Source organism: Myotis lucifugus, unplaced genomic scaffold (genome assembly GCF_000147115.1).
Source record: "Myotis lucifugus unplaced genomic scaffold, Myoluc2.0 scaffold_203, whole genome shotgun sequence".
Lineage (NCBI taxonomy): Eukaryota > Metazoa > Chordata > Mammalia > Chiroptera > Vespertilionidae > Myotis > Myotis lucifugus.
Window position 1 is genome coordinate 2,226,935 of NW_005871251.1, and position 24,813 is coordinate 2,251,747.

The 24,813-nt window shown below is 52.2% G+C and overlaps 1 protein-coding gene across 2 annotated transcripts in view; it reads left to right on the forward strand.

Moving 5' to 3' along the window:
• Nucleotides 1-20,477, forward strand: part of IGSF3 (immunoglobulin superfamily member 3) — an 80,795-nt gene extending 60,318 nt beyond the window's left edge. For both annotated transcript variants that reach the window (XM_014463267.2, XM_023761249.1), the window contains 4 exons: nt 6,519-6,929; nt 12,581-12,988; nt 16,721-17,209; nt 17,754-20,477. In XM_014463267.2, the coding sequence (XP_014318753.1) occupies nt 6,519-6,929; nt 12,581-12,988; nt 16,721-17,209; nt 17,754-18,004 (1,559 nt within the window). In that variant the 3' untranslated portion in view covers nt 18,005-20,477. The remainder of the gene's footprint in view (nt 1-6,518; nt 6,930-12,580; nt 12,989-16,720; nt 17,210-17,753) is intronic.
• Nucleotides 20,478-24,813: the final 4,336 nt, after the last annotated feature.

The window sequence follows — 24,813 nt, forward strand, 5'->3', positions numbered from 1 at the left end:
CCGGGGCCCAGTGCCCTTGACCGGAATCGGACCTGGGACCCTTCAGTCTGGGGGCCAATGCTCTATCCACTGAGCCAAACTGGCTAGGTCCAAGCTCTTAATTTTATTATACAGAATTAAGGTATTTTCTAGAGTAGACATCTTTTTTTTAATCTTCTCAGGAACCTTTTTGGGTACCATGTACTTTTCTTCAATTTCTATTCTGTCTGGTTTACCACCCCTAATTTCCTGATCTCCTTTCACAAACATTTAAATTTGCTTTTTTAAGTTGAGGTCACAGGGTACCCATAGAGGTTCCTTGAGGCGCAGGAGGCGCAGCTTGCCAATGGTGTCGGTGTAGGAGTTTAATTTGTGCCTCCCTCTGTTTCTTCTAATTTCTGCCACAAGATGGCTCTAAGACTTGGGCACACCGGAGCTCAGAGCCAGTGCTGGCTTCCCTTCTTTCTGCTCTCCCTTTATACCTTCCCCCTCAAAACATGGATCCTTATCCCTAGTCTGATGTCTTCCATAGGAAGGTCCCCCACTGCCTGCCCACCCCCCTCTTTCAGAATATTTTGTTGCATATTCTCATTCCAAAAGAATTAAGTAGGAACCGAGGGACCGTTGGCCCAATGGTCCATTTATCCGCCTTCCACTGCTGACACCATCCGCTCCCACGAAGGCTCCCTGTGGTCTGTGCCCAGGCTAGCCCTGGCCAGAGCCACCTGCTGAGCTGGCTGCATCACAGGGACCTGATTCATCACGATCTCTGGCTGGATGGCACCCCCCTCCATTTGTTGTGGGTCTGTTATTGACCATTCTGCAGGCGTGCTTCTGGTTCGGAACGCACATCCCCCAGGAAATCTTCCAGGAATGCCTCGCTCCCATTCTGTTGTGGGTTGTGCTCAGCCTCACTCCCATGGACAGCAGAGTGTGACCCCAAGGGGCATTTAAGGCAGGACTTGAAGCCGTTCAACATACTCGATTCTTAGTTCTTAGTCAATCCTGTTCTCTTTTAATTTTGAAGCATTGCTTTGCTTCCTTCTGATTTTCTTTAGCATCAGCTCCCCCCCATCCCCCCAATTGCACATTCCTAAATACAGAAGCAATAAAGGAAATGTCAGCATTCATTTTCCAAATGTTTACGACCATGCCTGGGTCTGGCTATTAAATACTGCACATTAAAATCGACAAAGCAATAACCAAGCCTCCCGGAGTACAGCCTCCGGTCTGGAAGGCCCACTTGTCAGGGTGTATTCTGCTGGGATTTTACTGATGGGCGGTCAGGATGAATATTTAATACGTTCGGGATGCTGCCAAGTCTGTTTTCTGCATTTCTTACTGCTGACCTAGCAGACTGGGGATGCTGGGGGCTTTTTCTTCGACGTCTGTGAGTCCAGGGCACATGACAGTGGCTCTCCTTGTCACATGGTAGATGGCAGGCTGCCTCATCCCTCAGAGGGATTACCCCTGCTTTCTTTTGGGAGAACCTGCGGTTCTCCTACCCCGTGTGCATGTGGCTGCTGCCCGCTGGGTGCTCAGAGGTGGAGTGAGCATGAGGGCGAGAGCCCTGAAGGCGCCACGGGCCTCATTGTCATGGCGACTCCAGGTGCATCTGTTTGGAGTCACTGAGCTGGGGTCCTGCTCTGTCTGCAGACAGGGCATGTCTGGGTTACTCCTAATTAGCTGTTTCCACTTCTAGACTTTTGTTACTTTCTCCTTTTTTAAAAAAAATATTTTTATTGATTTCAGAGAGGAAGGGAAAGGGAGAGAAAGAGATAGAAACATCAGTGATGAGAGAGAATCATTGATCAGCTGCCGCCTGCACGCCCCCTACTGGGGATTGAGCCCGCAACCTGGGCATGTGTCCTGACCGGGAATCGAACTGTGATCTCCTGGTTCATAGGTCAACATTCAATCCCTGAGCCACATTGTTGTTAGGCTTGTTATGGCCTCCTTGCTCCTCCCTCTCAGTGCCTTCCGCAAGCAGGTTTGAGCACCTACTATGCCAGTCTCCCTGCTGGGTGCTGGGGCTGCAGAGATGGGTGTGTCCCAGTTCCTGCCTTGTGCGCTCTCCTGGGAAAGGAGGAGTTTCGGGGGTGGTAGTGGAGCCGGCCTAGGGGGTGGGCATTAGGCCTGAGGAGGGAAGGGGCTTCCCTGGAGGTGGGCGCACAGAGTGTGGATAAAGAACAAGCAGCATGCATGTTTTGATATGACTGAAGCATGGGGTGGGAGAGGGCTCATCCCAGGCAGTTGACAAGGGCCAGGGAGCCCCTTTTGTACTGGGAAACACAGACGGTCACCATACATGATGGTTAAAAGCCAGGACAGACCAGCCTGGGCTTGAATCCCACTCGACCACTTATCGGTGGTGTGGCCGTGAGCAAGTGTTTTTATAAAATGGGGATAACAATATTTACTTCATAGGACTGGTGCAAACCAAATTGTTAATATTTAGAAAGTGCTTACAATACAGCTCACATAGAATTATATGTTTGTTAAATACAAATGTTCTAAACTGAGCAATTAGGACTTTACATCATACTCAGATTGTATTCTCTGACTAACAGTGTGTAATAGTCCCTTTACTATTCTACAATGAAATTCATGGTGTAACATTTCAACTCACATAACCTTTAAAAGTTGTTACAATGCCCTAATTGTGGATAAAGGAGGGGTCTTTAAAAAAAGCAGCTAATGTTAAAATAATGGCTTTAACTTGTCCTTGTTCAGGGGCGGCCAAGTGAGGAGGCCCAGCACTCGGGGGGATGCGGGGGTCAGGGGGCAGCAGCGGGGCAGAGGTGCTGCTAGCCTGTCCCCACGTCTCGGACGGGGGTTCCGAAATCCTGCGCAGCTTACAGTGCTGAACAGAGCAGAGAGGAACCTCCCTTCATCCACTGACAGACACTAAAACTACGCAAAACCAGGTGTGGATGGTAAAGTGAAAGCGGGTCCCAGGCTCAGAGACTGGTTTCACCCACATGAATGTCATTTGACAGTCACGCAGGACAGGAGGACGAGACAAGTTGCATGGGGTCATCCAGATACGGGTTTACATCTACGCCGGCTCCTGTCCATTGCATCCCTGCTGACCAAAGGCTGCCCTGCCCGCAGGTGTCCGTGATGACCCTGCGGCAGACGGGCTCAGCTGGAAGGGACAGGCCCCGGTTGGCGGTTGGCAGCTTCAGAAGCTCTCCCCTCGGAGGCTGGGCTGGAGGCAGGGACGCTGGTATGCAGGGCAAGTGTAAGGTCTGAAAAAGAGATGATTGGGGCCTTAAACAGGGCATGACCGCGGTGAGAAAGAAGAGAAGGGGCTGAGGGCAGCCTCTGGATGTGGACTCTAAGTGTGGGAACTGCTAGACTGGCACGGGCCTTTGCCACCTCCTTCCCCAAGTGGGTGGGGCACACACACGCTCCCCCAGTAGCTGTCCCTTCATTGTCTCCCAGCTCTTGGCGGACTTGCTGTCCTCAGTTGGAAACACCTCTGCTGTCCAGCCACCCACCGGTCCCCTCCATCCCTAACATCACTGACGACGTTACAGACCTGTAACACAGAACAGTCTTCCTTCTCTCCCTCACTCCCTCACTGCCCACCTCCCTTCCCCCACTGCCTGTGGCTCCTGCTCCCACTGCTGTGTCCAGAGTTCCCCGCGGCCGCCTCACCATCATACCCTGGTTCTCAAACTTAGTGTGCGTCGGAACCACCCAGAGGGCTGGTGACAGCGCGGGTCCGGAGCCCCACCTGTGGTGTGGGTGGTTCTGTGCTCTCAGCCAGTCCCCAGGGGACAATGGCGCTGCAGGTCCAGGGGCTGCACCCTGAAAGCCACAGGAGGTCAGAATCTGGGACACGCTCCAGGCTCCTCGCAGCCCGCATGCTTCCTTTCTAACTTCCTCTGCACGTGGCCACGTGCTGTGCCCTGAACACGGTGCACAGGGGTCTCACCTTGGCTCACCGTCCGCTCTCTCGGGGATGCCCTGGCACGCTCCTCCTCTGCCCAGGGACCTACTCACTTGTTTTTCAGGGCCCAGCTCTGATGTCACATACTTTTTGAAAAGGTCTCTCCCTCCTGTCATAGTCTCTCCCTCTTGTCCCTTTCCTTTACATTCCCATACCTCCAAGAAAAGATTACTTACATATTTATTCAGTCATCCGTTTATTAAATTGAGTAGCAGATGATTGGGTCATAGTCTTTGCCCTTCAGATGCTTATAATTTAGTAGGGACGAGAAGGCCTTCAGAAAATTAACTATGTCAATAAATAACAAGTGTTGGGGAGGCTGTGGAGAAAAGGGAACTCTCGCACACTGTCGTGGGATTGTAAGTTAGCGCAGTCACCATGGAAAACTGTGGAGATTCCACAAAAAAGTTAAAAATAGAGCTGCCATTCGATCCAGCATTCGATCCATTTCTGGGTATGTATCCAAAGAAAACGAAAACACTGATTTCTACCCCTGTGTTCATTGCATCATTATTTACAATAGCCAAGATATGAAAGCAGCCTAAGTGTCATTGATAGATGAATGGATGAGAGAAGATGTGGTACCTGTACATAATGGAATATGACTCAGTCATAAAAAAGAACGAGATCTTGCCATTGGCGACAGCGTGGATGGACCTCGAGGGCATTCTGCTAAGTGATGAGCCGAGTGTGTGCCCGCAGGAGGGGCCTCGCTGAGCCTCTCTGGGCTCCCTCTGCCTGTCCTGCTGGTTCACCGTGGGGCTAACCAAGCCTCAGTCCTCAGCCTCTCTGAGCCCACTCACTCCACTGCCATGTCCTCAGGTCCTCGGGCTTTAAAGTGTGTGAGCCACCTGGGGGTCTTGATTCGGGGCCTGCCAGTCTGCATTTCTAACCAGCTGCCCGGTGACGCTGATGCTCCTGGTCCATGGGCAGTTTTCGTAGGATGTGTGTCACTTACAATTGACAGTTCTCAATCGAACGCTGTGCTTTGAACATGGGACTGAGCCCAGTGACCGACAAGAAACGGGCATAGAGAAATGGATGGTGTGTGTTCCATACCAGGCTCTGTGCTCATCTCTTTCTAGAGACCATTGCTGAGTAATCTGCACACACTCCTAAGACATGAGGTAGGTACCAGGCTGGTTCTGATCTTGCAGAAGAAATACCTGCAGACCTCGGGGGCTGGGCTCCCCTAACTCTGGAGGCAGGTGACACAGACGGGCCGCACAGGGCCAGGGCAGCGCCGGCAGGATGCGCGAGAGCTGCCTCATTAGTCACGGAGGCTGCAGGCTCCTCTGCGCTTCCGGAAAGGTCCTTTCTGACCTTGGGATGTGGGAGGAACTTCAGAGCCTGGAGGAGGAGCTGACGCCTCGCCCACCTGCCAGGTGTGCACCACGTCTCCAAAACGCCCCTCTTTCAGGCTTTTCGGCACTTCACAATATATTTTTTTATAATTTTTTTAAAATATATGTATCTTTATTGATTTCAGGGAGGAAGGGAGAGGGAGAGAGAGATAGAAACATCAATGATGAGAGAGAGTCATTGATTGGCTGCCTCCTGCATGGGGATTAAGGCCGCAACCCAGGCACGTGCCCTTGACCGGAATCAAACCCGGAACCCTTTAGTCCGGAGGCTGACGCTCTACCCACTGAGCCAAACCAGTTAGGGCACTTCACAATATTTTGACACGAGAAGGAAAATAAAAATGGAAATGCTTTGAAACAGTTCCTTGGATTCTTGTCCTCAGGGACCATGTGACCGAATTGAAGTTTAGTCATAGGGTTCTGGTTTAACATATGCAGTTACTATAGCAATTGAGGTTTCCTTAGAAACTAACAGTTGCAAAAATAATCTGGCCCCAATTAATAATACATTTTAAAGCGCCTTCTGCCCTACACTGAGCAACCCAATGTTTTTGGCCAAAGACCAGATGATGCAGGGAGTGTCGTGTGCACCAACATAGATACATTTGCATGCAATTGGGTGAGCTGGGTTGGAAAGCAATGGAAAGGACTAGTTTCAAGTATTGTAGGAACCAGACCTGGAAAGTCGACTGGCAAGCTAATATGAATGAGTTTGCAGAGCAGGGGAGCTTACTGGTAAGCCCCGCCCTAGGCCCAGTGTGCCCCGGAGGTGATTGTGTTTGAAGAAGGGATCAGGCAGGGGACTGGGCTTGATCATAGAAAAGAGGAAGCGAAAGGGGTGTGGGATTTCTTTCGTGTCCCTGCGAGGGGTGCCCCTGATGGCTCAGCAGGCCTGCAGGCGTGTGAGTTCAGCAGCCCTTTGTGCAGAGTGTGGCCTGATTTACCAGGTGTGTCCTCCACTGAGATGTGCCCTTCGAGCTGCTCTTGGGGGCACAGCGCTGGGCACCTCAGCTTGCAGGAGACAGGGAGAGGTGGTGAGGGCCTGAGTGTGGATCCAGCAGGGAGGAGGCAGAGGGAGGGATGTGAGGTGAAGTCAGCCCCTCGCGGGTCCCTCTCACGGAGCCATGCTTTGGAGGAGGAGCCTGGAGGTGGGGCTTGGACTGCCGTGTCCAGGGGCGTGTGACAGCTCTGCTGGACCTCCCCGCTTTGCTCCGCAGTGACCAAGCTGCAGGTGAGCAAATCCAAGAGGACCCTGACGCTGGTGGAGAACAGGCCCATCCAGCTGAACTGCTCCGTCAAGTCCCAGACCAGCCAGAACTCCCACTTCGCGGTGCTCTGGTACGTCCACAAGCCCTCGGACGCCGACGGCAAGCTCATCCTCAAGACCACGCACACCTCCGCCTTCGAGTACGGCACCTACGCCGAGGAGGAGGGCCTGCGGCCCAGGCTGCAGTTCGAGAGGCACGCGTCCGGGGGCCTGTTCAGCCTCACCGTCCAGAGAGCCGAGGTCAGCGACAGCGGCAGCTACTACTGCCACGTGGAGGAGTGGCTGCTGAGCCCCAACTTCGCTTGGTACAAGCTGGCGGAGGAGGTTTCGGGGCGCACAGAGGTCACTGTGAAGCAGCCAGGTGAGCAGAGGGGGTGCAGCCACCCAGGCCAGTGGGTTTAGTGTGGAGAGGCCTGCACAGGGCCTTGGGTCCGCACTGGCGGTGGGTGCAGGCACGCAGGCCACCGTCCTGGCGCACGGCGGGCCGCCCACTTTGCCTGCAAGGGGTCCCGGTGCCGATGGCAAACTCAGCATCCTTGACTGTGCTGTGTGGACGCATCCTCACCAGGGAGACGTGCGGCTGTGGTTGGCAGGAGGTGGCCAGGCAGGATTCTGGCAGCTCCCGGCTCTCTTTCGGGGTTTGCAGCTCACACCCGGGATCGTGGGCTGGGCCAGCTCGCACCCCAGGGATCCTGCCTAGGAGGCATTTTCCTGGCTCGCTCACCTGCTGTTTTACCGCCTGTCCCAGCCCAGGGGGAGCGCTTCCTGTCTCCAAACCTGTGGGGCAGCCTGACCAGTGGCCTCTGACCTCTGTGAATGCCTCCAGGGAGGGAGCGCTCACCACCCCCCAGGCCTCAGCTCCACTTTAGGGGACCCTCCTTGTTGAATGTCCTGTCCCCATCATCTCCCTCTTAGGTTTCAGATCTGCCCCTAGAGCAGAGGTGGGGAACATTGGCCCGCGGGCCGTGGAAGACCCTCGAAATCATTGGGTCTGGCCCTGCCAAAGCATTAGGAGTGAGTTCATTAAATGTTTGGCCAACTACAGCTGGCTGGTTTTTAAGTTGATAATTGTGTATGGCCCATGAATGATGTTATAAATACCCAAATGGCCCTTGGCAGAAAGAAGGCTCCCCACCCCTGCTCTAGAACAACCCCAGAGAGGTTTGGGTCATCCCTTTCCATTAAGTCATGCACCGCATAACGGCATGTGAGCCACAGTGGACCGCTTTTGTGACGGTGGTTCCATAAGATTATAAGGGAGCTGAAGTCCTGTGAGAAGTGGAAGGCTGTGTGGCTCTGGAGGATTTCTCTCTGACGGGAGCAGTAGGCAATAGATTCCCTCTTGCTCACAGCACCTCAATTCTGAGTGCACAGGTGACATCCCAGCCCGTCACCCACTCACCTGTTTCAGACAGAGGAGCCTGTCAGCTCAGTGCTTCCGATTTCTTATTCCCACTGGTGCTCACACCACCTGCACTACCTCCTGACAGTCTCTATTAGGGTGACCCACACCTTACCCAGCCGGTTTCTCCCCGATATTCCCAGCCTCTCCCGCCCACGTCCCTGCTCCAGGAGCAGCACTGACAGCCTTGAGGTTCTTTCTGACCCTGTTGGGAGGAAGCAGGAGGAGGGCTTATGGGACAGTGTGTACGTCTGCGGCCTTCACAGTCCCGCCCCGCTCCTCACTGACTCACCCAGAGCAGCTTCCGGTCCCGCAGGCTCCATTCATGGCACGCACCCCATATAGGGGCACCCTTGCTCGTCTTTTATTTTTACTGCACCTTTTCTTTGTTTAGATGCACGAATACTTACCGTTGCCTCACAGTTGCCTACAATATTGAGTACAGAAACATGCTGTGCAGGCGTGGAGCCTGGGCTAGACCCTAGAGCTGTGATGGCGAACCTTTTGAGCTCGGCATGTCAGCATTTTGAAAAGCCCTAACTTAACTCTGGTTTCATGTCACATATAGAAATTTTTTGATATTTGCAACCATAGTAAAACAAAGACTTACATTTTTGATATTTATTTTATATATTTAAATGCCATTTAACAAAGAAAAATCAACCAAAAAATGAGTTCGTGTGTCACTTCTGACACGCGTGTCATTGGTTCGCCATCACTGCCCTAGAGTCTAGGTGTGTAGGAGGCTGTACTGTGTAGGTGTGTGTGAGCGCACTCTGATGTTCGCACACTGACAAGATCACCTGAGGACACTTTATCAGAGTGTATCCACGTCATTCAGTGGCTCATGACTGTGTGAGAAGGGAGCTAGTGTGCCCATCAGTCTCCCCTTCTTCTTGTTAAAGAAGCTCTAGAACAAGCATGTCAAACTCAAAGGCTAACACAGGCCAAATAAACAAGGTTTAAGTTTAGGTGGGTTGCAAAAACACAAAAGCTTCAGTTTTCATAGAAACGTAGGTTTATTTCAATAGAGACATGCTGAATACAAAGGGCTGAAATAAACGCGTCATCGTTAACATAAGATAATAGAACATTTTAATAAAAATTATTTTTTTCTTGAACATTAACTTACCAGACACTGAATAACTGCACAAATTAATAAGCGTAACACAAATAAACCTATTTTTCTTGTTCTCCGAAAGCGAAATATTTCCTGTTGCGCACACCAAATAGGTCAGTTCAAGACTAATGACGTGGCCATCGGCTGCTAAAATATTCGCTGCTAGTATTAGTGGAGAGAAATGGTGTGCCTGTGTGTAAGGCGGGTAAGGGAAATGAATGCAACACGATCATAGTAATCAATCATTAGCAAATGTTGTAGTTCGTTATTAATAATTATGTATAACAGGATATTGTAAAAATTAAGTTACGAAATTTTTATTAAAATGTTTCTTACATACCGATATATTGGCTGGGCCGCAAAAATATTCATTGTGGGCTGCATGCGGTCCATGGGCCCTGAGTTTGACATGCTTGCTCTAGAACTTCTCACATAAGGCGGCCCTGAGCTCCCTCTCCAACCCTCCTCCCTGTGTGCCCTACAATTGGTTGTCACTGTCCTTCCGGAAGGGCAGTGGGGTGCTGTGTGGGCAGCCGGAGTCCCATCTCCCTGCCTTTTCTGCTGCTGCCATCTCCCCTGGCATGCCCCTGTCCTGTTCTCCCCTATCATCACCCCATTCCCAACATGTCACTCAGCACCACCTCCAGGAAGCCTTCCCTGATATCTCCCCCATCACCAGGGGTTTCTTACAAAACACATAGCATAACATAGCATAAGTGTGTGCTTGCATTTCTCCCCCACTGTACGTACGGTAAGCACTTTGAGGTCAGGGCTGTATCTTTGTGTCTTCGGTCATGGCCTGGCCCCCTTAGTAAATATTGTTTGAACAAGGAATGAATGGTCACTTTCCTTGAACCCCCGAGGGCCTTTGACTGTCCTCATAGCCTGGAACACGTTGACCGTAGGCATCCATTTATCTCATTCTTCCTCAGACAGGTTAGCTCTTTTTAACTGAAACAGCATTCTAGGCACCCTGTGTCCCCTTTCCCATCCCTGTTCACTTACCTGTGTATAGACAGGTAGTGATGAGCACGTAAGCCTATTCACACTTAGGGAAATTCATGGACAGTCAGTTATTACGCGTCACATACACGTTATTTACATACTCGTGTCTCCTCCTCTGGGCCGGACGCTCCCTGCGTGAGCACAAGTCCTTGGTTCTCTGCACCACTCTTCCCACGGCCTGTCTCCCAGGCGGCTGAGGCTCGCACCTGCTGTTCAGAAGGCACAGGGAGCCGGGTTCCCAGTCCACACGTGGCTGGCCCTCCTGTTCCTCAGGCTGTTGTTTCTAGAACGGCCATCCTCCTCCCAAGGGACATGCTATGCTAACCCTTCTGCTGCTGCGCTAGGAAGGAAGCTCTGGGCCAAGTGCCTCCGGCTGGTACTTCCCGTGACCTGTGTCCTGCCTCCCGGGACAGTCCCAGGGGCTTTTGGAAACAGAAGTTGGAATTGGTTCTTGGCCCACAGAGGCTCTTGCAGGTTTCTGTTCTTCCTGTCTCTCTTCCTTTCTGACCCGGCTCCCTGCGGAGAGCACGCGGCACACCCTGCAAGCGTTCTTAGTCACCATCCGCCCTTTCCCTTTTCTCTTTGTGCCAAAAACAAGACTTTCCCTGCAGATCCTAAATTTTTTTAAAAACACATTTTTATTGATTTCAGAGAGGGGAGAGAGGGAGAGAGAGATGGAAACATCAGTGATAAAAGAGAATCATTGATTGGCTGCCATCTGCAGGGATTAAGCCCACAACCCAGGCATGTGCCCTTGACTGGAATCGAACCCGGGACCCTTCAGTCCGCAGGCCCACACTCCATCCACAGCCAAATCGGCCAAGGCCAGATCCTAAATTTATCCTGGGTTTTGACAAGAATCTGTACAGCCCTTCGCACTGCCTCAGTTCGCCTGCTCTGAGTCTCGGCCTCAGGTGGGGAACTCCCAGATCCTAAATTTATCCCGGGAGTTCCCCACCTGAGGCCTAGACGGAGCAGGTGAACAGGGGCAGTGCGAAGGGCTGTACGGATTCTTGTCAAAACATAGTGAAATCGCGTGTACGGGGAATATTAACACTGTGAACAGAGAGCTCACAGGACGCTGATGAAGACAGCGCATGCCATTCCCCCTTTTCCATTGAGATTTTTTTGGTTTGGATGTTTTTCTTTTTGTCTTTTTTTTTCTGCTTCTAGTCCCCCCCCCCCTTTTTTTTTATTTTCTGTTGAGAAAGAATACACTGTAGAGCTTTTGGAAAATACAAAAGCACAAAGAAGAAAACAATCTTCCAACCCAGAGACACCAGAGAGAGAGAGTGAGTGTTTTGGGGAGACTGCTTATTTAAAATATTTTTTCTGTTTTTAATTTTTTGACCTTTTAAAAGTAATCGTGTGTGTTGTGAAATATTCTGATAGTTCTGAAGCGTAAAAAGTAAAAGGTGAAGTCGCACGCCCTCCCCTCCCTCTGTGTCTCTCAGGAGGGGACCCCCCCTGGGGCCTCGGTGCATGCACAGCGTCACAGCTTTGTGATGCCTCGGGTCCACACGGGCTCCTTGGGGCCTGTGATGAGGTGACGCGGGGGCCGTTAGGCTGTGCATCTAGTGACCCTTCCGATGGGCTGACTCTTCAAACCCCTGGTCCCTCGGTGTCAGTTTATTTCTTTGCTACTATCAGATCAGTTGTGGTCCCACCTTGAGAGGAAACCGTGTGGTGTTTTTTGAGTAAGAACTGTGACGCTCAAGGCCACCCCGAGACCCTATAAGCTGTGTTTCCTCTGCAGCTCTTTCGTGGTTCACAGCCCAGCATGGTCCCTCCATGGGGCCAGTTTTGAAAATCTCTTGCTTAGCCAGGCTGGTGTGGCTCAGTGGTTGAGCGTCGACCTGTGAACCAGAGGGTCGAAGTTTGATTCCCAGTCAGGGCACATGCCCGGGTTGTGGGCTCAATCTCTAGTAGGAGGTGTGCAAGGGGCAGCCAATCAATGATTCTCCCTCATTGTTGCTGTCTCTCTCTCTCTCTCTCTCTTCCTCTCTCTCTCTCTCTCTCCCCCTCCCTCCCTCCTTCTCCCTTCCTCTCTGAAATCAGTAAAAAAATATATATATATATTTTTAAGTAAAATAGAAGTCTCTTGCCTGGGTGGGGTCTCACCATGCCCTTTCCTGTCCTTTCCCAGCCACCGGCCCTCAGCCCTGCGCCGTTCGGTCCACTGTCACTGGGATGCACAGTCATCTGCGTCTCGGACAAGAGCATGTGCTTGTCCTCTGCTCAGCCCTAGAGCTGATGCAGGTTATAAATGGGGGACAGCTGTCACGGTCACATTGAGCTCTGTGAAACTCGGACACTTGTGCACATGATTGAGAACTCGGACACGCGGGGGCCATGCCTGAGACACGCTTCCTCGAGCTGAGGGTGCTGTCTTCTGTGTGGAAGGCGCCCATCACCTGTGCTTGGAGGGGGGCGTTCGGGCGGCTTGCTGCTTTCTGGTGCTGACCTCTCCCCCTCGCCTTTGCAGACAGCCGCCTGAAGCTCAGCCAGGTGCAGGGGAACCTGTCGGTCCTGGAGACGCGGCAGGTGCAGCTGGAGTGCGTGGTCCTGAACCGCACCAGCCCGGCCTCCCAGCTCGTGGTGGAGTGGTTCGTGTGGAAGCCCAACCACCCGGAGCGGGAGGCCGTGGCCCGCCTGAGCCGAGAGGCCACCTTCCACTACGGGGAGCAGGCGGCCAAGAACAACCTGAAGGGGCGGCTGCACCTGGAGAGCCCTTCCCCGGGCGTGTTCCGGCTCTTCCTCCAGAACGCGGCGGTGCAGGACAGCGGCACCTACAGCTGCCACGTGGAGGAGTGGCTGCCCAGCCCGGGCGGCCTGTGGTACAAACGGGCAGAGGACACTGCCGGGCAGACCGCTGTCACAGTCACGCGACCAGGTGAGGGCTCCTGTCCCCGGGCCTCCACACCCGTCCCCTCTCCCCCTGTGGGTATGATATCGCATGCGCTGCCTAACATCAGTTCGTCAGTTAATCCGTTGTCTGCCGTCACATCTGTGCGCATTCACCATTTGCATTTGCGTTCAGTATTGCCTCCATTTCCCCCTCGTGGATGGCAACGTGCACATCTGGCTTCGGCCTCGGGATTCTGTTTGTTCACTAGACTATCATTTGATGATTAATGATTCCAGATCATGGAATGTCTTCCTTTTAAAGAATACATGCAGACTTGGACACGTGGTAGATGTGCAGGGATCTTGAAACAGGAGCCATGTGGTTCAGAAAGGAAGCTTACGGATTTTCAGTGGGGAAAAAATTGATTCACGTGCTTCAAGTAGAAAAAGATGAAGTCCATGCAGCCTGCACTCTCACTTCCGAGCAGCGTTATTGGTGTGAATGTCCAGTCCATGTGGCCTTGTGCTTCTCTTGTCTTTCTTGTTTGTACCCGAAAACACACAATTACTAGGGCTAGTTATGGTGACACGTTTAAACACGCAGTGAAAGGGACTTCAGCCAGATGAGTAGCCTGGACCCCCCAGCCCGCCTGCCTTCCTTCCTGTCTGAGCACAGTCACGTGCTGCTTACCCACGGGGATCGTCCTGAGCAACGCGTCGCCAGGCGATTCTGTTGTGCGAACGTCACAGAGTGCACTTCACACACCTCATGGTGCAGCCTCCTGCACACCAGGCTGCATGGCCCAGCCTATCGCTCTAGGCTTCACGCCTGCATGGCGTGCTCTGTACAAAACCGCAAGATTAAATCCAGCAGGAGACACAGTAAACGAGACGTATAAAGTGTACAGCCCACACTGGTTTATAAGCAAACATGTTTTATTGTAAGTAGAGAGAGTCCACTTTAACATAACGATAAAATGTATCGTGTAGCAAATACATAAACCAGTAACAGTCGTTGTCACCGCACCACGTACTGTACATAGCTGTAGGCGCTGTGCTTTATACGGCCGCAGCGCAGTAGGTGTGTTCACACCAGCGTCACCACAAGCACGTGAAGAAGGCCGTGCAGTACAGCCTTCCGGTGGCAGCGATGTCCCTGGTGATGGGAATGTTTCAGCCTATGGGACCCCGTCCTGTATGTGGCCCAGCGTTGACTGAAGCTCGATTATGTGGCGTGTGACTGTACGTTAGTTGATTGTGCCAGTTACAAAACATTTGGAAAACAGAAAAGTATAGTTTTGAAAAAGAAAATTACCTATAATCTCACTAGCGTTTCATAGCCACCATTTTTACTGATTGCATCACTTTAGTTGTAGGGCTGTTCTTCGAGGTGTTCTTCCTGAGGCATAGGTTAGGCGGATAGAAGACTTGGGATAATGCAGCTCCAGGAGTTCAGGGTCACCTAGCACTGCTTAAGGTCGACCGTAGTATGAAATTCGTGAGGGTAAGGGCTCCTGCCCTCAGTGAGGTGGTACTAGCCAAGCAGATTGGCAGTTGTGTTCGGCTCACACAGGTGGGAAAGAGAGAGCCACCTTTGTCAGACCGCCCGGGAGTCGGGGGTCAAGGACCCTGCCTCGGAGCCGTCAGCACAACGTCGGGGAGGACGGGATGGACTTCCTCGGGGCTCCCACCTGGAGGAGGAAAGGAAGGAGTGCTAACCTCTGAAGGGGCATGTTGGTCTATCCTGGGAGTCAGACATGGGGAACCGAATTGGTAGAGAGGCATGTTAAGGGTTGAATGAGGGTGGAAATTAATTTTATTTGAAAACCTTGTATTGAGTCACTACTGCAGACAAGGCACTTAAAGGGGCCCGAAGAAGGTCTGAGCAGTTCGACAAGAAGAGACAAAGGGAGAGGGGATGGGGAAGAGCATTCTGGGGGCCCGACCTCCTGCTACGGTGGGCCCATGGCCACCTTGGCCTGTCACTAGGGGCGTTAGGACTCAGTGTTAGACTCTGGGGGAAAAAGCACCCTAGACCGCCCTGCAAAGCACCCTAGACTGCCCGGCTCTGCAGCGTTTCTCTCCATGGCTTTGGGGTCACACGTTAGCCATGTGGACGGATTTCATTATTCCCCCGTTCTGCCGCTTTCTGTCCCCAGCACACCCCCCCCCCCCCCGCCCCCAGGAAGGGCTGGGATGGCACGCTGTGCCCTGTCGTGGTTCTGAAGACCCCGTGTGCCAGCCGTGCACACCGAGATTCCAGGTGGGCCGAGGGGGGTGCCCAGGGGCTTGGCGGAGCCCCACAAAAGCGGTGGGAACCCCAGCCTTATGTTCGCCTGTGAGCGACATTAAGCCAATTCATTGAAAGCCCAAGACAGTCCTTGGGAAATGCTCCGATTTGGTCTTCATCCAAGGAGACTCCGACGTGGTCTCTCTGCTTTTGTTAATGCTGCGTTGGCATCTTTCACACGCGTTTCATAAACAGAGCCTTTTAGGAGCTGGGGAGAGAATGGTTTGTGTAGAACCTACCCACGTGAGCCGTTAAAACAGCCGCAAAATACAACAGATTCGGGCTGTCTGACAGTGTCTGTGAGCCGTGACTCACCTGGTGGGGCGCCTCCCGAGGCTGCAGTTTCTCTGTCGGGGAGACACTGCCTGTGTCATCCTCCGAGGGTGGGGGTCCCTGCTCAGTGCGAGTCCCCTTTCCGGTCTGGTGTCTGCTGTTTGGCTTCTGTCCTTGGAGAATGTTCACCTCCTGGGGGTCACGGTAGCGTAGGCAGCAATCTACATGCACACGGTGCAGATGCAAAGGCTGCCGAGGGCGAATTCGTCTCCCAGGGCCGCTGGAACAAAGGCGCCCGAACCCGATGGCTTAAAACACCGAAACGTATTCCCTCTCAGCTCTGGAGGCTGGAGGTCCGAGATCAGCATGTTCTCAGGGTCCTGCTCCCGGATGTTTCTCGGGAGGAATCCGTCCTGGCCTCTCTCCCCAGCTCCTCCGGCCCCAGGTGTCCCTGGCCTGCAGCTTTGTCACGCCAGCCCCTGCCTCTGCTTCACCTGTCTTCTCTGTGCGTCCTCTCCGCTTCTTCTTTTCTTTTTAAATACGTTTTTATTGATTTTAAAGGGAGAGAGAGGGAAACATTGATGTGAGAAACATTGATTGGCTGCCTCCTGCACGCCCCCTACTGGGGATTGAGCCCATAGCCTGGATGTGTGCCCTGTCTGGGAATTGAACCAGCGAACTTTTGTGCCACACTTGCCAGGGCCTCTCCCCTTCTTATAAGGACACCAGTCGCTGGATCTAGGGCTCATTGTAACTTAAGTACATCGGCACAGAACCTGTTTCCAATCGAGGCCCCATGCTGGGTTCCAGGGGGACGTGAATTTGTGAGGGTGGGCGGAGGACACACTATTCAACCACTGCAAGGGTTTGCAGTGAAAATAACTGCCCCCCCCCCCCATTCCCATACGCAGCCACAGCACCAGGTCTGTGAGTTCTTCCACGGGCACCCCACGCAAACATAGACATGCACGTCAGAATAAGACGTGCTCTTCTGCTTGCCATGCCGCGTAGGGAACACAGCGTGCTGCTCTCTAGCGCTTTTCCTTGACTCTCCTTTCCCATCTCTGCACATAGCGCTGCCTCATCCCTCCCAGCAGGTGCGCAGCATGCTGTTGTCTGATGTACTACAATGCATTTAGTGATGGACATTGAGGTTGTCTCGAGCAAAGAAATTAAAACAGGCTCTTCTCCCTCCTGTGTCCCCTGTCCCCCCAGAGGCCGCCCTGCAGGTGGACACGGTGGTCCCCAACGCCACGGTGACCGAGAAGGCAGCTTTCCAGCTGGACTGTAGCATTGTGTCGCGCTCCAGCCAGGACTCGCGCTTTGCGGTGGCCTGGTATTCCCTGAGGACTAAAGCCGGGGGGAACACGGGCAGCCCTGGCCTGGAAGAACGGGAGGACGAGGACGAGGACGAGGACGAGGAGGAGGAGGAGGAAGAGGAAGAGGACCCAACAGAGCGGATGGCCCTGCTGAGCGTGGGCCCCGATGCCGTGTTTGGCCCCGAGGGCGGCCCCTGGGAGGGCAGGCTTTGCTTCCAGAGGCTGTCCCCCCTGCTCTACAGGCTCACGGTGCTGCAGGCAAGCCCCCGAGACACAGGCAACTACTCCTGCCGCGTGGAGGAGTGGCTGCCCAGCCCCCAGAAGGAATGGTACCGGCTGACGGAGGAGGAGTCGGCCCCCATCAGCATCCGAGTGCTGGACACAAGTGAGTGTTCCCGATTCACAGGGGGAGGAGGTCCCAGTTGATTACAACTGCCTGGAAGATAAAGATCACAGCTGGATTATGGGTTCATGAGCTGCATTCTCGCCTGTCCCGAGCATTTAGGATCTGCATACCAGTTCATGGAATTGACCTGATTCCTTATGCCCAAAGTAGGGATTGAGGCCTGGCTGGTGTGGGTCAGTTGGTTGAGCGTCATCCCATGCACTGAGAGGTCTCCGGTTCTATTCTCTGACAGGCTCAGTCTCCAGTAGGGGACGTGCAGGAGGCAGCCCATCAGTGATTCTCTCTCATCATTGATGTTTCTCTCTCCTCCCTTCCTCTCTGAAATCAATTAAAAAAAATACATATTTAAAAAAAAATATAAAGGTTGTCCCCATTCTTAGTGGCGGTAGGGGAAGGACAAGTGGCTTCCATGGGGTCGGGGTTGGGCAGTCTCCAGCTGGTAGCTGAGCAGGTTTTCAGGAGCAAAAGCTGACAGCCCAGGTCCTCAGCCCTCATTGTCTCATCTCCCTCCCGGCCCTTTCAGGTTCCACCCTGCAGTCCGCCATCTGCTCCAATGATGCGCTCTTCTACTTCGTCTTCTTCTACCCGTTCCCCATCTTCGGCATCCTGATCATCTCCATCCTGCTGGTGCGCTTCAAGAGCCGGAGCTCCAGCAAGAACTCGGACGGGAAGAACGGGGTGCCCCTGCTGTGGATCAAGGAGCCGCACCTCAACTACTCCCCCACTTGCCTGGAGCCGCCCGTCCTCAGCATCCACCCAGGAGCCATAGACTGAGGGCCCCCCGGGGACGCCGGCCACCAGGGGCCGAGGGCCCCCACGCTGCCTCTCGCTCTGTGATGGGACAGCAGACAGCACCCAGACTCCGGACAGCCCTCCCAGAAAACTGTCCGACGCGCGATGTGTTCACAGTCCCCGGCCAGCCACAGAGGCAGCCTGCTGCCTGTGGGTGGCGGCCCCGGTGGGTGAGCGATTTCCGGGCAGGTGTGGTCATCCCGCGGCATTAGGTCTCTTGTTTTCGTTCTTGGTAATGTAGTGAGCGGCGCTGGTGCCACGCCTACTCACAGGTAGTAATAGGTAGACGTCGCAGGGGTCTCACTCTTTCTATTGGACTCTTTAAAAAACCCGTGTTTTATTCTTTTTGGATTTCGTAATGTTGTGGACGCATTGCTCTTACGTACAACGGATGAGAAAAGGAGAGACGGACTTTATAGAGTGAAGGAATCCCTTCCAGGACCTTTGGTTTTTGCACACTTGAAAATGCCACCACCAGTGGAACAAAAGACACCCGAACGTTTTTTACTTCCTTCGTGAGACTTGAAAATGATGGGAAGTGTGGGCCCAGTTTGTATCTGATCTTTTCCCTCAGCTGGAGTTTTGTTGTTTTGCTTCAAGAACTGTGTCTGTGCCAGAGAAATCCTGCATAAGCCCATTAGGAGACAGGAGATGGTGGCCGGCCAGCCTTTTCGCCAGGGAGGCGGAAATCGGCGTCCTCCCAGCCTTGCCAAAAAATCCGAAACCTTGGTTGGAGAACAAGTCAAAAGCCCCAGTGTGGGCAGGGGGAGCTTTCAGCAGCGACTGACTTGCAGGTCGGTCAGAGCCCGTGGTTAGTGGAGGGAGGAAGAAGGGCTAGTTGTTGGCTTGATGCGGTCACCGAGGGCAGTCTGCAGCTGGTAGCTGAGCAGGTGGGCTTCCGTGCTAAGGTGCTTTGCCAAACTCTTAAGAGAAAGTGGCCAGTGAGCCGGGGAAGGGGACAGCGCTGAGCTGAACACATAGCCCAAGCAGCCCCACTACCCTGGCAGAGGGCACTGGGGCCTGCACAGCTCAGCCCCTTGCACAGGGGGCAGCCCGCTGTGGGAGCTGATTTCGGGGAGCAGGCAGGAATGATGCCTCCCTGGAGGTGTGAAGGCTGGGTTTCTCCTTCCTTTCCGTTAGGTTTTCCTCAAAGATACGGATGTCTTCCTTCCTCACCACTGATCTCTCCCTGCTTCTTGCTGCCGCGCCCAGGGAGGCCCCCCCTCCGCTGACGGTCCCCGGTCTCCGGAGGAAGCACCACACGCCTTTGTCCGCAGGGGTTTTACCTTCCCTTCCTCAGATCGTGTCTGCGGTTTAGGTGATTTGGTGGTTCGTTGTGATGGCAGCATTTTATTTAAATGTCCCTGAGAGTCCAACAAAGGCCAGTGTCACCCTGCTGCTTTATAGGCCAGAAGCGGGGCCCCAGGGGAGCGGCAGCGGCTGCAGGTGCTCACCCCTCCACGAAGATGTTTCATGCCCCGACTTGCCCGTGTTTTGCGGGCCAGGGTGCTATCACCCTTTCTCAGTGAGCATGCATCTCAAATCCCAAGGGAGTTCCCGGTTTGGAAAAGGCCAGCACGGATTTGGGCGCTAGGTCGAACCAGAGAGATCGCTGGGAAACCCTGTTCTGAGACTGAACAGCCTCCAGGGAGGCGGGGGGCTCCCCAGGCCATGTGGGTGCTGACCCTGCTCTGGGTCTGGGGTGCTCAGCAGGTGCTTTGCTCCATCACAGCTGAAGGGAAGCACTTCCTGACAGGCTCACACACACCTGCCTTCTACTCCTTGCAGGTGCACCAGTGCTCGCTCTCCTGTGAGAGCGCAGGCTCACATGCCCGTTCCCATTTACTGTGCTGCACGAATGCTGTAGGGTGCATATCCGGCTCAGTGGTGAGGGAAGAAGGCAGTCTTTGGCCCCATTTCGTCATTTCAGGGCTGTGGGCTTTCAGTGGGAAATTGCTGACCCTAACTTACAGACTGAGTCACTGAGGGAAGAAGACTTACTGGTCCTCTGTCTGAATGGAAAGATGCCAGAGGGCTGTCTGGGACCGGGATGTGCACCTGAGACTTGAGTTTGAATTGATTGACAGCTGCAGAAAGGTAGCTGCTGCCACGTCATTACACAGGTGAAATCGTCGCGGGAAATTTGAAAGAAAAGAAACCGAAGCCAGTATTTTAATAATTGTTTTTCTTTCCTGTGTCTTTTCTATGGGCTTGGGGATACCATCAAAGGGGGAGCAGGGGGAGCTTTTCCAGCTTTCTATGAAAATCCCCAGGACCTTCCTTTTTTTGGCCATTTCTATGGAAATGTGGTGTCAGATGAATGGTAACGGTGCCCTCCAGTGGCTGGGAGACCTCATTGCACATTGCCGACGGGAGCTTTGAGACCAGGAGAGACTGCCTCTTGACTTCTCTCCATCTACAATGTTGCATTCATGAACCCTACACTGTGCTACATGGATATGACCACACCCTCTTTGACCAGGGTGTTTCTGTAGCAAGTTTTCATATTCTTTTCAAACAATGGTTTCTCTGCGTTAATAGTTGAAGAAAAAAAAAAGAGGTGGGGTAAGAAAACTACCCATGCATGATGTAGAGAGCTGTTGATTTTGTTTCTTTTTTTAAAAAGGAAAACTATTTGTAAGATGTTGCACTAAAACGTTTTATATACCCTTCAGACACCTGTAATAAATTATGTTGAAAATATGGCTGTTTACCTTTCCTGGAGTGCACTGTCCTGTCTCCACACTTAATCAGTCACCTCCTCCATGAACCCGCGGACCTGGGGTAACACAGCTCTGCCCCCACATTGGCCTGCTAGGCTCAAGGTACTGCCCCCATCGTAAGTGGTGCCCTTGTGCACACGATACCAAAAACACCCCTTACTCAAAACGCTTGACTGCCACCAGCTGAAGATGTATCAGCATAAATATATAGCTCTGCGCTGACTGTCAAGGCTGTGCTGTGCAGCACACAACACACCTGGTGGCCTGCAAGGCGGGTTCAGAATTTAGAGCTATGACCTGTAGCTTTCTTTTGAGGGGTGGAGGAGGAGGTGGACAGGATGGGGTAAGAGGAGACTGATGGAGAAGAGCAGAAGCATGCGACAATCTTCTTGGCCATCGAGGGCCTCTGCAGCAAGACCACACCATCTTTCTCAAACTGGAGCGTTGCCCTGACGGTGAGATACTCAGCAAGCATTTTCCAGGCTGGAGGAGCGGCAGGAGCTGTGCGTTCCTGTTCAGTGAAAGCACGCAGCACAGCAGTCTCGGGTCCCCACACAACTTGAATGCTGGGGTGTTGTCTGCAAAGGGAGGAGAAGGGCAGAATGACGCGAGCCATAGCAGTGGTGCGTGACTAGTCAGAACCCAGCTGTAACTGTTTAAAACCCACCCAAAAATATGCAAAAGGACCTAGATCAGTGGTTCTCAACCTTGGCTGCCCATTAGAATCGCCTGGGAATCTTTTTTAAATCCTGATTTCTGGGCCTCATCCTCTGGAAATTCTGTTTCTTTGTTATGGGGTGGGGCCACAACATTAGTAACAAAGAAAGAAAATTTCTGGAGGATGAGGCCCAGAAATCAGGATTTTAAAAAGATCCCTAGGTGATTCTAACGTGCAGCCAAGGTTGAGAACCACTGACCTAGATAGAGGGTAAGAAGCAGAGAGAGGTGTTTTTCCTTTTTCTTCCTTTTATAACCCAAGCCCTTCTAGGGGCTTTAACTGTGCTTTTCTCGGCTTCTTATCTACTTCCTGCAGCCGTGGGCTTGGCCAGCAGTGGAAATGTGACTTTATCCCTTGGGTATCCAGAATAGTTCTGTGTTAAGTCTTATTATTTTGCCTGATATTTTTTCCCAAATGCTCTCCCCATCCCACCCCACCCCCACTGCCTCGGTCTTTTAAATCATTATTTTTCAACTAGAGGCCCAATGCATGAAATTCGTGCAAGGAGCTCACCACTCATAGCCCCGGCTGCCTCAGAGCCGCTCATTGGTCATTCCGGAAGGTCGTTCTGGAAGGTCATTCTGCTGTCAGGTGTAATTAGCATATTAGCTCTTTATTATGTAGGATTACACTTGACATACAACATTTTATTAATTTCAGGTATACTCCCCAATGATTGGACACCATATTACTTACTAAGCGATTATCCTGATAAATCTCGTACCCATCTGACGTCATTCAGAGTTATTAGAATATTGTTGACTATATTCCCTATGCTGTACTTTACATCCCCATGACTATTCTGTAACAACCAATTTCTACTTTTCCCTTCATCTTTTTCACCCATTTCCCAACCCTCCTCTCACCTGGCAACAGTCAAAATATCCTCTGTATCTATGAACCTGTTTCTTTTCTGCTTGTTCCTTTATTTTGTTTTTTAGGCTCAATTATTGATAGATATGTATTTATTATTTATATTATTTATATTTTTGATCTTCTTAAAGAAGACCCTTTAACATTTCATGTAATACTGGTTTGATGGTGATGAAGTACTTTAGCTTTTTCTTGTCTGGGAAGCTCTTTATATGTGTTTCAATTTTATTTTTATTTTCTTAAAATCCTTATCTGAGGATATTTTTCTGTTGATTTTTTAGAGAGGATGGAAGAGAGAGGGAAAGACAAAGAGAAATATTGATGTGAGAAAAATACATCAATTTTTTTGCCTCCTGCATGCATCCCTACCAGGGCCTGAACCAGGGAGGAGCCTCAACTGAGGTATGTGCCCTTGACCGGAATTGAACCCGGGACCCCTTGGTCCGCAGGCCGACACTCTATCCACTAAGCCAAACCGATGAGGGCTGTGTTTCAATTTTAAATGATAGCTTTGAAGAGAAGAGTAATCTTGGTTGTAGGTACTTGTTTTTCATCACTTTGACTATTTCTTGCCACTCCCTTCTGGCCTGCAAAGTTTCTGTTGTGAAATCAGCTGACGGTCCAGATGAATTTTAGAGGGTGTTTATTAAAACCCAGAACAGTGAAACAAGGAAGAGCCTAGGGCAGTGGTCAGCAAACTGCGGCTCGTGAGCCACATGCGGCTCTTTGGCCCCTTGAGTGTGGCTCTTCCACAAAATACCGCCTCTTCCACAAAATACTGACTTCTGCGCATGGGCCACGAAGTTTCAATCGCACTGTACGTGTGCGCCCGCACGTGGTATTTTGTGGAAGAGCCACACTCAAGGGGCCAAAGAGCCGCGGTTTGCCGACCACGGGCCTAGGGTAACAGGAGGGGAATATGGTGGGGAAATGAGGTTAGGCTGGGCTGCTGTGGCTCACTTGGAAGTCAGAGAAAAGGAGGCCTGGGAGACAGGTCAGGCTGTTAGCTCAGGACGAGCTACCCTGGGGGCAATCTCATGGGGCCCCTTGGAGTTTAGGGGGGAAGGAGAAGGGGGAGGGAATGGCACGGGCATGCTCCCTGGAGGGAGAGCACGCTGGGACCTTGTTTTCAGGTTGGGTGTTTAAGTGCAAATCCTCCCAGTGTTTATATATATAAGTGAAGAGAATAGACAGTTCTGCAGGAGGCAAGAGGACTCACGTCTGTAGGTCTAGGAGCAGTGATTTCCTCTCTCTGTTCTAGGGTTTGTAGGCTTCCTGGGAGAAGTTCCAAGGCTGGCAAGAACTAGAGCCAGGAAACCAGAGAGCAGGCGAATGAGCTCCTTTCTTACCGTCTAGTCCATGATCGTCTACAATGACAGCTGGTACAAGTAGGCCTCCGGTCACTGGTCCAGGAGGAAACCTACACCCAGCCCTCCTTCGGTGGCAAGGTAGGGCCTGTTTGGCCGACTGCCTGAGGCATTTCAGGTCCAGCCTTTCTGAGCCACTTCTGATTCATGAGGTCAGCTGGACCAGACATTTCAGTGCTTCTAGAAAGTTTTTTTTAAATATATATTTTTATTATTTCAGAGAGGAAGGGAGAGGGAGAGGTAGAAACATCAATGATGAGAATCATTGATCGGCTGCCTCCCTCACACCCTACACTGGGCATGAAGCCTGCAACCCTGGCATGTGCCCTGACTGGGAATCAAACCGTGACCTTCTCGTTCATAGGTCGATGCTCAACCACCGAAACATGCCAGCTGGGCCTAGAAAGGTTTGATGGGAGCACAGCCTCCCCCCACCCCCCCCCCCTCTCCCGTTAATCCTCACCAGAGGATATTTATTTCAGAGAGAGTGAAAGGGAGGGGGAGAGATGAAAAACAAACATGCTGTCAGAGAGACACATGGATTGGTGCATGCACCCCAGGGAGGGGATCGAACCTGTAACCCAGGTAGTGCCCTTGACTGGGAATTAAACCGTTGACTCTTTGGTGCAGGGGCGACGCTCTAGCTAAGGAGCCCAACGGCCAGGCCAACACAGCATCTCTCCTATGGCACTGCTCGATGGTCAGGGGTGTCCAAGCAAGGCAGGTCTAACGAATCCTTCCCCACACACTCCCACACCTGGCAGCATGTCGGGCGTTTACTGGCGTTTACAGTATTCGGACAGGACTCTGTCCCTGAAAGAGTTACCCTGGAACTCACAAAGTGCGGGCGGACTGGGGAGCTTCTCTCCTATAAAAAGGTATCAGAAAGGTGGCGATGTTCGCAGGAACCCGACTCTGAGAGAGATATGGATGGTCTAATACGAGAGCAGAGCCAGCCATTCTGGTTCGTGTAGGTTACAGTCTGAATAGAGCATAAAACAGTTAGTAGGTAACTGAGAGGCAAGATAGACAGAGTTAAAAACCCGCCACAAAGAAGACAGATTCTGTCGTGCGCACAGACCTCACGAAAAAGTTATATGCAATTTGATA